Below are 13,930 nucleotides of genomic sequence, written 5' to 3' on the forward strand. Positions count from 1 at the left end.
ATGTCCCCTCTCAGTCTTCTTTTCCAGACTAAACAAACCCAATTTTTTCCAATCTTCACTCATAGGTCATGTTTTCTAGACCTTTAACCTTTCTTTTTTGCTCTTCTCTGGACTTTCTCCAATTTGTCCACATCTTTCCTGAAATGTGGTGCCCAGAATTGGACACAATACTCCAGTAGAGGCTTAATCAGCGCAGAGCAGAGTGAAAGAATTACTTCTTGTGTCTTGCTTACAATACTCCTGCTAATACATCCCAGAATGATGTTTAGTTTTTTTTGCAACAGCGTTACACTATTGACTCATATTTAGCTTGTGGTCCACTATGACCCCCCCCAGATTTTTTTCCACAGTGCTCCTTCCTAGGCAGTCATTTCCCATTTGTGTGCAACTGATTGTTCCTTCCTAAGTGGAGTACTTTGCATTTGTCCTTATTCAATTTCATCCTATTTACTTCAGACCATTTCTCCAGTTTGTCCAGATCATTTTGAATTTTAATCCTATCCTCCAAAACACTTGCAATCCCTCCCAGCTTAGTGTCGCCCGCAAACTTTATATGTAGTCTCTATGACATTATCTAAATCATTGATGATGATATTGAACAGAACCGATCCCTGCAGAACCCCACTCGCTATGCCCTTCCAGCATGATGTTGAACCACTGATAACTACTCTCTGGGAATGATTTTCCAACCAGTTATGCACCTAACTTATAGTAGCTCCATCTAGGTTGTATTTACCTAGTTTGTTTATGAAAAGGTCATGTGAGACAGTATCAAAAGCCTTACTAAAGTCAAGATATACCACATCTACTGCTTCACCCCTATCCACAAAGCTTGTTATTCTGTCAAAGAAAGCTATCAGGTTAGTTTGACACAATTTGTTCTTGATAAATACATGCTGACTGTTACTTATCACTTGTGCTGGCTGCCTGTGCCGGGAAGCTTAGACTACAGCCTGCTACCAGCCCACCCCAAAGGCTGGGGCCCTAGACTATTACTTGCTGTAAGCCCTATTGCATTGCTGTGTGTCTGTCAGATGGGCCCAGAGCTCTAGACTGCTTATGGCTCAGACCCACTGGTGTGACCCGAGGCAGAGGACTAAACCCCAAGACAATGAGGCAGAGTGGCCTCCCTCTCCACTGGAGAGCAAGAGAGCACTATATCCTGAAATTTACTATGCTATACTTGGCCAAAAGGAATACTATACTGCAATATGGAAAAAATAGTTTAACTATCTACTGAGTCCAAGCGTGGGGGTATGGATGAGGACTCGGGCTTTTACAAGAAAATTTCAGACACGGAGGCCTTGTCTACTCTACCGCAGTAAGTCGACTTAAGTTAAGCTACTCCAGCTACATAAATAACAGTCAGCATAGCTTAGGTCGACTTACTGCAGTGCCTACGCTACACTGTGTCAACAAGAGAAGCCCTCCTGTTGTCTTACCTTAATCTTCTCATTCCGGTTGAGTACCGGAGTCGACTAGAGAGCACTCTGCAGTCAATTTAGCGGGTCTTCACTAGACATGCTAAATCGACCCCCACTGCATCAATCACAGCAGCATCGATCCCTAGTAAGCATAGACATGGCCTTTTACATTCCAAAAACTCAAATGGTCTTAACAGTTTGAGCTTTGCCATTTTGGGGGGAGAGGAATAATTAAGTGAATTCACCCAAGTGAAAAAAGCATTTATATTTATATATATGTATACGCACGCAACATTTATATACACACTCAAATAAGTCTGTTTATTTGCAAGAGTATTTCATACGTGTAGTGAAGAGTGTAATGAATTCATTTGTAGCTTTCAAAATTGAATGGGAGGGATAGCAGATGAGAGAAGAAGGGCACCAGCCATAGTCAAAACAGACCATCTACTTTCATTGTTTTTACTTTCGTAGCAGTAGAGCTCCTAGCACAAAACTGAGACATATTCACTGCCTTACAAAGTAATAAATAAATGCTCTTTAAAAACTAAAAATAATTTAAAATCTATTTCTTAGGCACAGCACTCTTTGGGGGACAGGAACTGTGTTTTATATGTCTGGAATGTGCCTATGACATTGGAGGCACTACCATAATACAAATCAATGAGTAAATACCACCACACTACAGCAAGGCTACAGTGCAAGAGCTGATATCACATCATAAACATCTAATACACCACAACAGGGCTGATAAAACTGACGTGTGGGTGAGATTTGGCTCATCACTTTGTTAAATATGGTCTGCCTGCTGTAAGACTGAGCAGGTTTTCTGACACATGCATTCCTTCTCCATATGCTCCCTCTGCATGTCTGCTGTCAGCGTATAAGCACATGGGAGAAGTAATGAGAGTGCAAGGAGAGAAAACAACAAAAAAATAAGTCTATGCACCACACTAACCAGGTCTAGCCAAACAGCCATGATTTGACCAGTTCCACTGTCATTAGAGGTATCATCAGACCATAAGAACACTGAACGCAGGGCATGGCAGGTAAGAAAAAAGAACTGGTTTTAAATAATTTACACTTAAAAAAAATATTTGCAATTTATAAGGCTACATCAGAAGTTCCTAATGACACAGTCTGAAGATAGAGGGATCTTTTTACCAGTAACTATGGTCTTCAAGAGTGTAATCTAGACATATTAAAATTGGTGGGAATGGCACCTCCTGGATATAAAATCTTCTAGAAAGCAGCGTCTGTTGGGGCCACTTGCCCATCCTTCACGCTCCCCTTGTGAAGAATACAAGGGTATAAAATGGAGGAGTTCCAACTGCCTTTCAGTTCCTTCCCCAGTTTTGGAATTCTTTAGCTGAGGCTTCAAAAAAAAGTGGGAAAAGGTGTGTAGACACGTGAAGAATATGTAGAGGTGACACACTTGAACAACCTCCTTCTTCTTTTACATGTGTTTTCTCACTTGTGGGAGATTAATGAATAGCACAGCACACGGGGAAGGTAGGCTGAGGATTTATAGGCGAACAAGAACTGCAAAACTGCTCAAACAGGCATTACCTCTGGATGGCAAATCAAGAAAGTATTAGAAGAGGCCACAATTTTGCGCTCTCCCAGATCAGACCTCACTGAGGGACAAATCTTTGCTTCAAGTAGCAGCTTTGTAAATTCTATGAAAACTGCTGCCTTTGGATTGGCTGAATACCTACCAATATAGTCAGAAGAATGAACACCTGGGAAGACAAAAGGGTGTATGAGCTAGCTAAGATATTTGCACAGTTGTACAAGAACACAGTTCAAAGAATTTGCCTGTACATAAATTTCCCTTCCCCCTTCAGCAAATCAGTCTAAGGGAGAGAATCTACCAAACACACAGTTTTCAACTCCAGAATCCTACAGAATTTACAAGCCTGGAAATGGCTGGAGAACTTGATGCAGATCCCAAGCCACCACCTGGAAATATTACCGTAGATGCAAAGGGAGAAGAGAAAGGAATTCCCTGACAAGCACGTGTTATCTTCACCTTCTGTTTCTTGAATGACCTGAGACATAAGTGCTTCAGGTATAAGTAGTGCGAAGACGGGATAGTTCCTTTGCAATCAGTCTTAAGGAGACCACAGATGTAACCGGGATAAAGGTATCTCACAGTTACAGTGTAAACGGAACCTGTCTGTGAACCAAAGTCTAGATACAGACATGAATACCCTGATGTCTGAAACAATCATGTCAGGATAGCAAAACACTGTGCTGCTTAAATAGAAAAGAATCTTGTGGATACCCGATTAGTTGGACTAGTAATACAGGATTGGAATTAGTCCTGTAGAAAGAGGCAATATGATACCAATGTCACCATGTAGATAACAATTTTCAGTGCTGAGTGACCAAGGAATAGCACTTCAAAACCAACAATTCCGAGCAACCAGTGTTTTCAATCTCGGTTAAGAATCCCAAATTTATAAGTTGAAGTGCTTTCGCACTGGGCATTGTCACTACCTGCAGATTCAAGCTTAGGTAAATTTAAAACATCATGAACACACTTCTGAGCTGCACCTGAATCAAATAGCCTGTAGTGTTCAAACTGAGGAGGAAAATCCAAAGACTTTCCGGCACTGCTGTAGAATAGGCTCCAGGAATAAAGCATCAGAAATATAGCATCAGAAGGCCAAATTCAACTTGAATTGAGTCCTGTGCTACCAAGGCAGTGTGGTCCCAGCAGTGGCTACCGAAATTTCTTTTTTTTTATAATTGATGTATTTGTTTTAAACTGTTGCTCCTTGAAGCTTGGGGGATATCAATATATAATTGATTGTACCTGGATTTGTGCTGGAAATGGCCCATCTTGATTATCATGCACATTGTAGGGAGAGTGGTCACTTTGGATGAGCTATTACCAGCAGGAGAGTGAGTTTGTGTGTGTATGGGGATAGGGGGGTGAGAGAACCTGGATTTGTACATGAATAGGACAAGCATTCAGATAGTGATCCACCATCACAATGTTAGAGTGGACTTTAGGGAAGCTCGTTATAGCCTGTCTTCCAAAACAAAGCATTGAGACTAGAATTTGAAACCTAGATGTCTTTAGGCGGTAACAACCTTGGACAGTTTCAAAGTCAGGCCATCAGCACCATCTTTGAGGTCTTAGTCACCTTCAGAACCAATAAGTAGTGTGACACTGAAGGAGACATCATAGGCACTGGAGCTACCTCAGTCTCAGCATGGGTAAAGTTCTTTCAAGATTTCAGAACCCGGGATGTCTTGGCACTCAAGAACACCTTGTTTAGGGGACCCAGTTGAAGAATTCTGTAGCTACTAAGGCCATTCTGGGTCCTCCTCAGAATTGTCAGCCTGAAAATTTGTCCGTTCTACTGATTTCATCTGGAGGGACTCCCACAAAAGGAATGCCTAGAGCCTCGGTCAACTATGACTGAGGATTCTGGGAGTAAACCACCATCTCTGAACAGAGTTTACATGTAACTAAGCATCTGACCACTGGAGAAACTCTGGGGCACAATGCCAACATTTAGGGGTGCAAACTCAGACTCCAAATGATCAAGAGACTATGATCCCACCTATAAAAACCAAAATCAATGGTGCCAGGTTCTCAGAACCAGACTCAGTCCATCTGTGAACCACTGATGTAAGACAGTGTCACAGCATCAGATTCTCCTGATCCTGTGTTGCTGGATACTCAATACTGGACTACTCAGTATAGTGCCAGAAAATCAAGTATGGTGCCAGAAAATCAAGGGTGCTGGATACACCTCTACCTCGATATAACGCTGTCCTCCAGAGCCAAAAAAATCTTACCGCGTTACAGGTGAAACCGCATTATATCGAACTTGCTTTGATCTACCAGAGCGTGCAGCCCCTCGCCCCAGAAGCACTGCTTTACCATGTTATATCAGGGTAGAAGTGTATTTGGACTCAAACTCAGCTACCCATGACAAATCAGGCAACTCTGTCGATGCTGAAATAAGGTATAACACCCTTTAGTAAGTGGCACATCAGAGAAGTCAGTTGTGCTGGCACTGGACCCAATGACTTGGGCAAATCCACCAACCTGGTTATCATTGATACTAGGCACTAAATCACTAACAAATGATTTACCCAAGATAACAGACCTGGAGCCTAGGCACTGAGTTATATTGACTCAGAGGGATCTTATGGCCGTTTCAGTTGGATACACAATGTCAACTAAGGTCGACTTTAGTGCCACTTATACTCAGCACCACACCACATCAAGAAAGTGACTCACCAGAGTAAATTGTGCCAGATCCACAGTATTTGACTCCATTGACCCAAAAGGATCTGGGGACCTAACTCCAGTTATACTGATACTGATCCACTTCAAGCACATGGTATACCTGCCAACAGTATCAAAATCTTGGCACCAGGTGGGGCCTCGAGGTGTTACAATAATATAAACCACCACCACCTCTACATTTCAAATTATGCTCTACACTTTTATTAAAAGGAAAATACTTACACTTTTGTTTCGTAGTCCTTCCAAGCCTTATCAAAAGGCTTTTTCAGATCCTGTCAACATAGGAAAAACACATTAAACATGGCTAAATATTTGCTACAAAAACACAGCAGATCTAATCTTCCAGGCCCAGGCGCTGTTGTGGGTGCTCAGTACAGGATTGACAGGGAACAAGGAGCCCTTCCTCTCTCTGCCCCACTTTGTGCAGCTCACATACGAACTGGGCAAAAAGACCTTAGGTGTGTGTAAGGACTGTTTCCTAACTACTACTCCAGGAGTGCACAGCTGCATGCAAGTATGCATGGGGAACAGATTACGGTGCATCCTTCAAAAATCATGTGGCAGTGTGCATGCTCCCCCTATATGCAGCATAGCTCAGAAAGGCATTTGGCCTCTAGAACAGCCCTTGAGGCAATTCAGCTCTGCACTACCTGAAAGTCTTTGTACCATTTAGGCAATCAAGTCTTTAGTAAAGATTTAGTCATTTGACTTCAGTGGGAATAGGATTGGGTGCTACTGGCTGAAATCCTGCATCCTAACTCAGATGCAGAATTTCCCTGGACTTCAAAAAAAGCAAACTAGAGGATTTGGCTCTGAGCACAAGATAACTTGGATAAGTGCTTATTTTTACACGGCATTCAATTGTTTTATTACATGATTAGAGAGATCAGCCCATTATAGATCAAACAACATTAACTATCAAAATTAGGAAACAAACTGATAATACATAACAGGAACCACACACTTCCTTAAATTTATTTATGAAATCCATATTCATAATTATTCACATCAACCACAGACCAAGGCAACAGCATTGTAAAGACTGAGGGCCCACTCTTCCAAATCCTTAGCATCAGTGACACTACTCATGACATGTTTCAGAGTGGTAGCCATGTTAGAGTGTATCAGCAAAAAAACGAGGAGTACTTGTGGCACCTTAGAGACTAACACATTTATTTGAGCATAAGCTTTCGTGGGCTAAAGCCCACTTCATCAGATGCATGCAGTGGAAAATACAGTAGGAACACACACACACACACACACACACACAACATGAAAAAATGGGTGTTGCCATACCAACTCTAACAAAACTCATCGATTAAGGTGGGCTAGTATCACCAGAAAAGGGGGGGGGGACACTTCAGTTTGTGTAATGACTCATCCACTCCCAGTCTTTATTCAAACCTAATTTAATTGTGTCCAGTTTGCAAATTAATTCCAGTTCTGCAGTTTCTTGTTGGAGTCTGTTTTTGAAGTTTTTTTTGTTGACTAATTGCCACTTTTAAGTCTGTAATCGAGTGACCAAAGAGATTGAAGTGTTCTCCGACTGGTTTTTGAATGTTATAATTCTTGATGTCTGATTTGTGTCCACTTATTCTTTTGCATTGAGACTGTCCAGTCTGACCAATGTACAGGGCAGAGGGGTATTGCTGGCACATGATGGCATATATCACACTGGTAGTAGATGTGCAGGTGAACGAGCCCCAGTGGCGTGGCTGATGTGATTAGGTCTTATGATGGTGTCCCTTGAATAGATATGTGGACACAGTTGGCAACAGGCTTTGTTGCAAAGATAGGTTCCTGTGTTAGTGTTTTTGTTGTGTGGTTGCTGGTGAGTATTTGCTTCAAGTTGAGGGGCTGTCTGTAAGCGAGGACTGGCCTGTCTCCCAAGATCTCTGAGAGTGAGGGATCGTCCTTCAGGATAGGTTGTAGATCCTTGATGATGCGCTGGGGAGGTTTTAGTTGGGGGCTGAAGGTGACGGCTAGTGGCGTTCTGTTATTTTCTTTGTTGGGCCTGTCCTGTAGTAGGTGCCTTCTGGGTACTCTTCTGGCTCTGTCAATCTGTTTCTTCATTTCAGCAGGTGGGTATTGTAGTTGTAAGAACGCTTGATAGAGATCTTGTAGGTGTTTGTCTCTGTCTGAGGGGTTAGAGAAAATGTGGTTGTGCCAGCAATGCCCCTCTGCCATTATACAAAGTAAAAACTATTTCCCCATGCTAATTTTTTCCCTACTGTTACTCACACCTTCTTGTCAACTGTTTGAAATGGGCCATCCTGATTATCACTACAAAAGTTTTTTTTTCTCCTGCTGATAATAGCCCACCTTCATCGATGAGTCTCATTAGAGTTGGTATGGCAACACCATTTTCTTCATGTTCTCTGTATATATAATCTTCCTACTGTATTTTCCACTGCATGCATCTGATGAAGTGGGCCTTAGCCCACGAAAAGCTTATGCTCAAATAAATGTGTTAGTCTCTAAGGTGCCACAAGTACTCCTTGTTCGTTTTACTACTCATATCAGTAATGCTACTCCCTTGCATAAATGTTTGGAGGACTGCTTAGGAAATCATCAGCATAGCACTTTCAAACCATTATAGAACAAAGACAGTATTTTCTTTTTTACTCTGCTGCATTTCTACTCCCTCCTTTTTTTACATTTATAACACTAACAGAATCAACGTATACAGCAGAGTGCACTGTAATAAACTGCTTTTGCATTTGAACAAACACCAAATCAAAGGTGAGGCATCCGAAACCTGAAAAAGCAACGTGCTGCTTTGTACAGTGTGCTGCCATGCACAGTACCCTGAGCTATATGAATCCTGTGTTTCATTTGTTTGTGCAAGTTAGTTGTGAAAATAAAAATCAAATGAATTATCTTATTAAACATACCCCAATATTACACTGAAATGGAATGGTCTCAGGCAGTCCAGAATACAGGGATACTGTACTATTACCAAAACATAACTGCGCTGTTTGTTACCCCAGTTATAGTTTCCTGTATTTGGTTTGTTAGTATCACAATTTGTATAATTTAATGTAATTGCACTGAGACTACTCAAACTCCCTCACTCTGACTGGCTCTTGTACTTTGAATACGCAAGCTTTCTGCTAGCAATAAAAATCCTTCTCAGCTTCTCTCCTCCTTCAGCAGAAGATCTCAATTTTACATGAAGAAAAAAATCCCACAAAGCAAACAAAAAAAGTGTTTGTTAACACAAGGAAAAAGAGGAAAAGTTTAAAAAAAAAAAATCCTGAGTCCCTTTGACTTATTTTCCTCTTCTCCTTCCCATCACTTTTCTACCCTCCCCTACAGGCAAGAAAGTCTCTTGTCCCCACGCTAATGCCCTGATTCTGTGGACTCATGCACATTCCTGACTTTATGTACTGTGAGTAGTTTCATTGTCAGTTGGAGGGACTATATACAATGTGTAAGGTTAAAACACTTGCTAAGTCTTTGCAGGATTGGGACCTTGGATCTCTTTCCCAATTCAGTTATGAAAGAAGGAAAACAAAAATATGCAGCAGTTATTGACCTGTAGTGCAGGAACAAGTTAGAAAGTAAAAGAGGGAGGAAAAATTGAGGTAACTAGAAGGAGGATAAAGGGTCTGAACATTTTTGTCTATTTTTTTTGAAGAAGCATTTTACCTTGCTGCAGTTTACAGCCTATTTTGTAGGATTTTTATTCTTTTTTTCCCCCTTTAATTTAAAAATTTCAGAACAATTGCTTCCAGTTGCTTTCTCATTGCTCAGTAATAATCCAGACCCTAAGCTAAAAAAACTCCCAGGCCATTGACTTAGAATTCGTTACAAAAGCACATCAACATTAGGGTTCTAAGTTTATTCAACACAGGCCACAGTTATTACCTCAGGCAGGACGCATCCAAAAGATGTTACTGTAACATTTTTCAGCTACTGGTTTAAATTCTATATTTATTCATGCTAAACAAAAAGTTTCACCCACTCATGTGTAAAGCTCCAGATTAGTTTATAATGCTATATAATGTTAATAGTAATCCTTTTAAATTAAATACAAGTTCTTAAGCATCTTTCTCCACATATTTTATCTGAGCTCTGTACAATTCTTGCAGTCTTCTACCATAGCTTCAAGATTATTACACCTTCTGAAGGAACTTTGTCCTTTGGTTTTGTAGTTAACTACACACTGTACTATAACTAAGCCACAAAGGCAAAGAAGTAACTCAGTTCGCAGCTGATGTCAAGGGCATTCCTTAGTTACTTGGTAGTGAAGTAGCATACTAGCATATGTATTTTCTTAACTAAAATTAAATTGGTACATTAGCCACATGTATTTGTACCAAAAATAACTTTAAAAAAACAGAAATAAATGATTATCATACCCCTTTTACTCCTTTTAGGTCTCCCTTAAGTAAACTGTCCAATGGGAAAGTGATTATGTTGTTCATATTCTGAATCTGTAATAAAATAAAATTACATTTTAGTTAAAGATTTTTTTAACAGACTATAATGAAAAATGTACATTCTCTGGCTTCACTCAAATACTTGAAAAGTTTTAATTTCTCCTCCTAATACTGTTTAGTAAGTAATTTTAGTACAACCAGTAATCGAAGATACATGCAATATGATTGAACCCACGTCTGCAAACACTACCAAACATACAAAGTGTCTGTAGCTGGGATGGCAGTAAGCACAACATCCAGTAGTGATTGCAAAAATGAGTCCATTAATTTCTGCACTATCTGCTTTTTGTCTTATTAAAATTATAATAATATAGTTTTTTCTATATTTAATATATTTCAGCCTACTATTGCTGATCATTTATTTTCCAATCTCTTAAACCACATCAGTATATACTTATGTGTATGCTTAACTTTAAGTACATGAGCAGTCCCACTGAACTCAATGGAACTACTTAACACATATAATTAAACATACATATCAAATCTTTGCAGGATCAAGACCTTACAGATTATCAGTTTAATCTCAAACACTGTTGCCCTTACTCATGTTGATTAGTGCCTTATTCTGCAGTAAGTCCTGTTTATATTGCTGGGAATACTAACGGAGTAAGGTACTATTCAACATAAAGGAGGCAGAATCTAGCCCTTTGAAGACTGCTGTTTGGATATATAATATACGTAACATGCATTCTTAAAGGGGTAGGTTTTCAAAGAAGTATGCAAGAACAATTTATTTTTAAATAGAAAAATATTAATTTTGGAAAAGATAAAGATTTTATGATGACATAACGCTTAAGAATAAGCAAAATATCACAGGGGGAAAAAATCATTTCATTTAGAAAGAAAGGAGAAAAGACAGCACAATTTTGGATTTAATTGCCATACCTTTAGCCACATTCACATAACATTTTGATTAAACAAAATAACTAAAGCAAGAAATAATGCTGTACGACCATGCATAGCAGATACCTGTAAACCTCTATAAAGAGTTTTATCTTATCTCATCATATGATTCAGGCACAGTGTTCAAGCTGTGGGCACTATGTTAAATTCTGACTTAGTACAAATATACACATTGCATTGAGAGTAATAGATGGTGTAACAGAACTGCATCAATGAATAATTTGTTAACATATGAAGACTATTTTAAGGGAAGATTTCCCCACCCCATCCTCCACCCACAGAAACCAGGCAATGCACAGAATGTGTACAATGGGTGGGATTTTCAAAAATACTCAGTGTATACAAAGAACTTTATATCACATCCTACAGTCATTTAAGCAGTGCTAACAGTCTCTCAAGAGAGTCTGAAGCAGTATAATTGCAGAGAAGGGATTCATTTCCAGCCTAGAACACAACATATCAAGAATTACCACCTAATGGCTCTTTGGCTTAAGTAAAATGATCTCAGTGGTCCCAATACTGTCCTCAGAGGGTAACTATGCATGTGTTTAAAAAAAAAAAAAAAAAAACCTCCATCATCAACGCACTTGGCACTTATTGATATAAAGCCTCAGAAGAGAGGCCAAAGAGTAATTAGGTCTGGAGATCTGACTATACACTCAAGCCTAAAGATGGGTTCTTCACAGGGGGGATGCACATACATTTTCACATGACCAATCACATTGCACCTTTTCTGTGGCTTGAGGTCATTTTGACTCAATGGCTCAAAAGAAGTCTCTTTTTATGTGAATTAATTTCACATGAAAAATAAAAATTGGTAGCACTAATGTTTTAACATGATTAGGGACACAGTACTGAAAGTGATCTGTCTGCTCCACACTGACTGCTAAGTCAAGGTTAGTATTCCATCATCTACACATCAACATAAATGTGTTCAAACATGAAGAAAGGGGAGGCTACTTACCTGTAAACTGGATGTTCTTGAAGATGTGTGGTCCTTATTTATGTTCCACTGAGAGTTATACATGCACACCATGTGTCTGGAGCCGGAGAATTTGAAAGTTGTGTCCGTTGGTCCAACTGCCTCTCCAGTTCCTTCTCCACCTTGAATCAGATAAGATCAAAAGCAGAGTGGAAGGGAGAGCAGGAACTGGAATACAGAAAGGGATCACACATATTGAAGAACCTCCAGTTACAGGTAAGTAACCTCCCAGTCTTCTTTGAGAGATGGTCCCTACTGTATTCCACTTCAGGTGATTGACAAAAAGTACCTAAGTAGGATGAGGGTGCGAGCATATAGATGGTAGCAATATGTGGTGCATTTTCTGTTTGCTTGAGAGGCAAACAGACCCTGATTGGGGCTCTCCATAGATTGAAAATGTTGCACAGTACCAAGTCGTCGAGCTCCCACTCATGGTTGAATGCAAAATGTCTGCTGAGGGAATCTGCAAGCAGATTTTGCTTCTCCGAAAGGTAGGCTGCTGATAGGGTGATTTGACTACTGATGCACCTGTTCTAGAGGCTGACTGCTTCTGAACACAGGGAAGTGGATTTCACTCCTCCCAACTTGCTAATGTAGAAGAAAAGACTGCTTGCAACTCCAGAATACTGATGTGGATCTGAACTCTCAAGATGTCCGGGTATCTGATGCAGTGTGTATGTTCATGTGGGCTCCTCAGTATAATAGGTATGTGTCCTAATAATGGTCCTGTCCAGAGAGGAAGGGTGAAAGGGGATTCCCACGCATACCTAAGGAGGATTTGTCCACCACAACAGAGGAGACACGACATTAACCAACTGCAACCATGTTTTGAAGGCAACAAAGGTGGAGTATTGGAAACTGGGTGACGCAGGTGCATGAGGCCATATGACCTAAGAGAGAGACATTACTTGACTGGTACTCAAGGGTTGTTTGTGATGCAAGCTAGGATATTGTTCATGGCCTAGAACCTGTCCTGAGGCCAGTACTCTCTTGCCCAGATGAAGCTAGAGATTGTGCGAGGCATGAGAACACATTTTTTCATGTTTATGCTGACTCCCAGCAAGGAGAGGAGATGCAGCATCATGGAAGTTGATGCACAAGCTTCCTGGCGGGACTTGCAGACAAGGTGTCAGTTGTTGAGGTAGGGGAAGACAATGAGACCACAATGTCTGACATGATCTGCTACTATCTTGGTAATATCTTTGAAAATACTCTGGGGGCAATTGCTATTCTGAAGGGAGTACTCTGTACTGAAAATGGTCGGAGCCCACTATGAATCTGAGGAAGTGTCTGTGGGCAGGATGAACGTCCTTCATATCAAGAGCCATAAACCACATGCCCTCTTCTAAAGATGGGTTTCTAGTTGTGACCACGTGATACCTGAGTTTGCAAATGAAGCAGCTGAGAAGGCAAAGGCTGAGGCTGGTCTCCAATCGCCTTTCTTTTTAGGGAAGTAAATCATGTAAGTCTCCCTTGGTACTGAGGAGGGACATGTTCTATGTATCCTTTCTGCAGTAAGGTGTTCACCTCTTGTTTGAGTATACTCTCATGACAGTGGTCCCCAAGGGGGGGAAGAGGGGCAGTTTTCAAGGAGGTAGGGATGCAAACTACCATATAGCCACAGTGGATGACATTCAGCACCCACTTGTCCATTGTTACTGCAGTCAAGGTGCTGAAAAAGAGAGTGCTAGATGACCCCTCAAATGGCATGTCAGGGTCAAGAGGTGCTGGGGTTAGTGTTTCATGGCTCTCAAGCTGCCATCAAAAACAATGAGCCAGGTACTAAGACTGACACACAGAGCCTGTTGCAGAGGGTGTAGGGAAGCGGGACTTCTGAACCCTTTGTCTCATGTGGTGGTTCGTAGGGCCTCTGATGGAAAAACTGCTGAACCACATGTCTAGA

General features: G+C 40.7%; 1 protein-coding gene across 3 annotated transcripts in view; it reads right to left on the reverse strand.

The window, feature by feature from the left end:
• ASAP2 (ArfGAP with SH3 domain, ankyrin repeat and PH domain 2) overlaps positions 1 to 13,930 on the reverse strand; it is a 168,186-nt gene that overhangs the window by 98,758 nt on the left and 55,498 nt on the right. For all 3 annotated transcript variants that reach the window (XM_073336056.2, XM_073336057.2, XM_073336058.1), the window contains 2 exons: positions 10,062 to 10,136; positions 5,920 to 5,969 (listed from right to left, as the gene is read on the reverse strand). In XM_073336056.2, coding sequence (XP_073192157.1) covers positions 5,920 to 5,969; positions 10,062 to 10,136 — 125 coding nt within the window. The remainder of the gene's footprint in view (positions 1 to 5,919; positions 5,970 to 10,061; positions 10,137 to 13,930) is intronic.

Source organism: Lepidochelys kempii, chromosome 3, assembly GCF_965140285.1.
Source record: "Lepidochelys kempii isolate rLepKem1 chromosome 3, rLepKem1.hap1, whole genome shotgun sequence".
Lineage (NCBI taxonomy): Eukaryota > Metazoa > Chordata > Testudines > Cheloniidae > Lepidochelys > Lepidochelys kempii.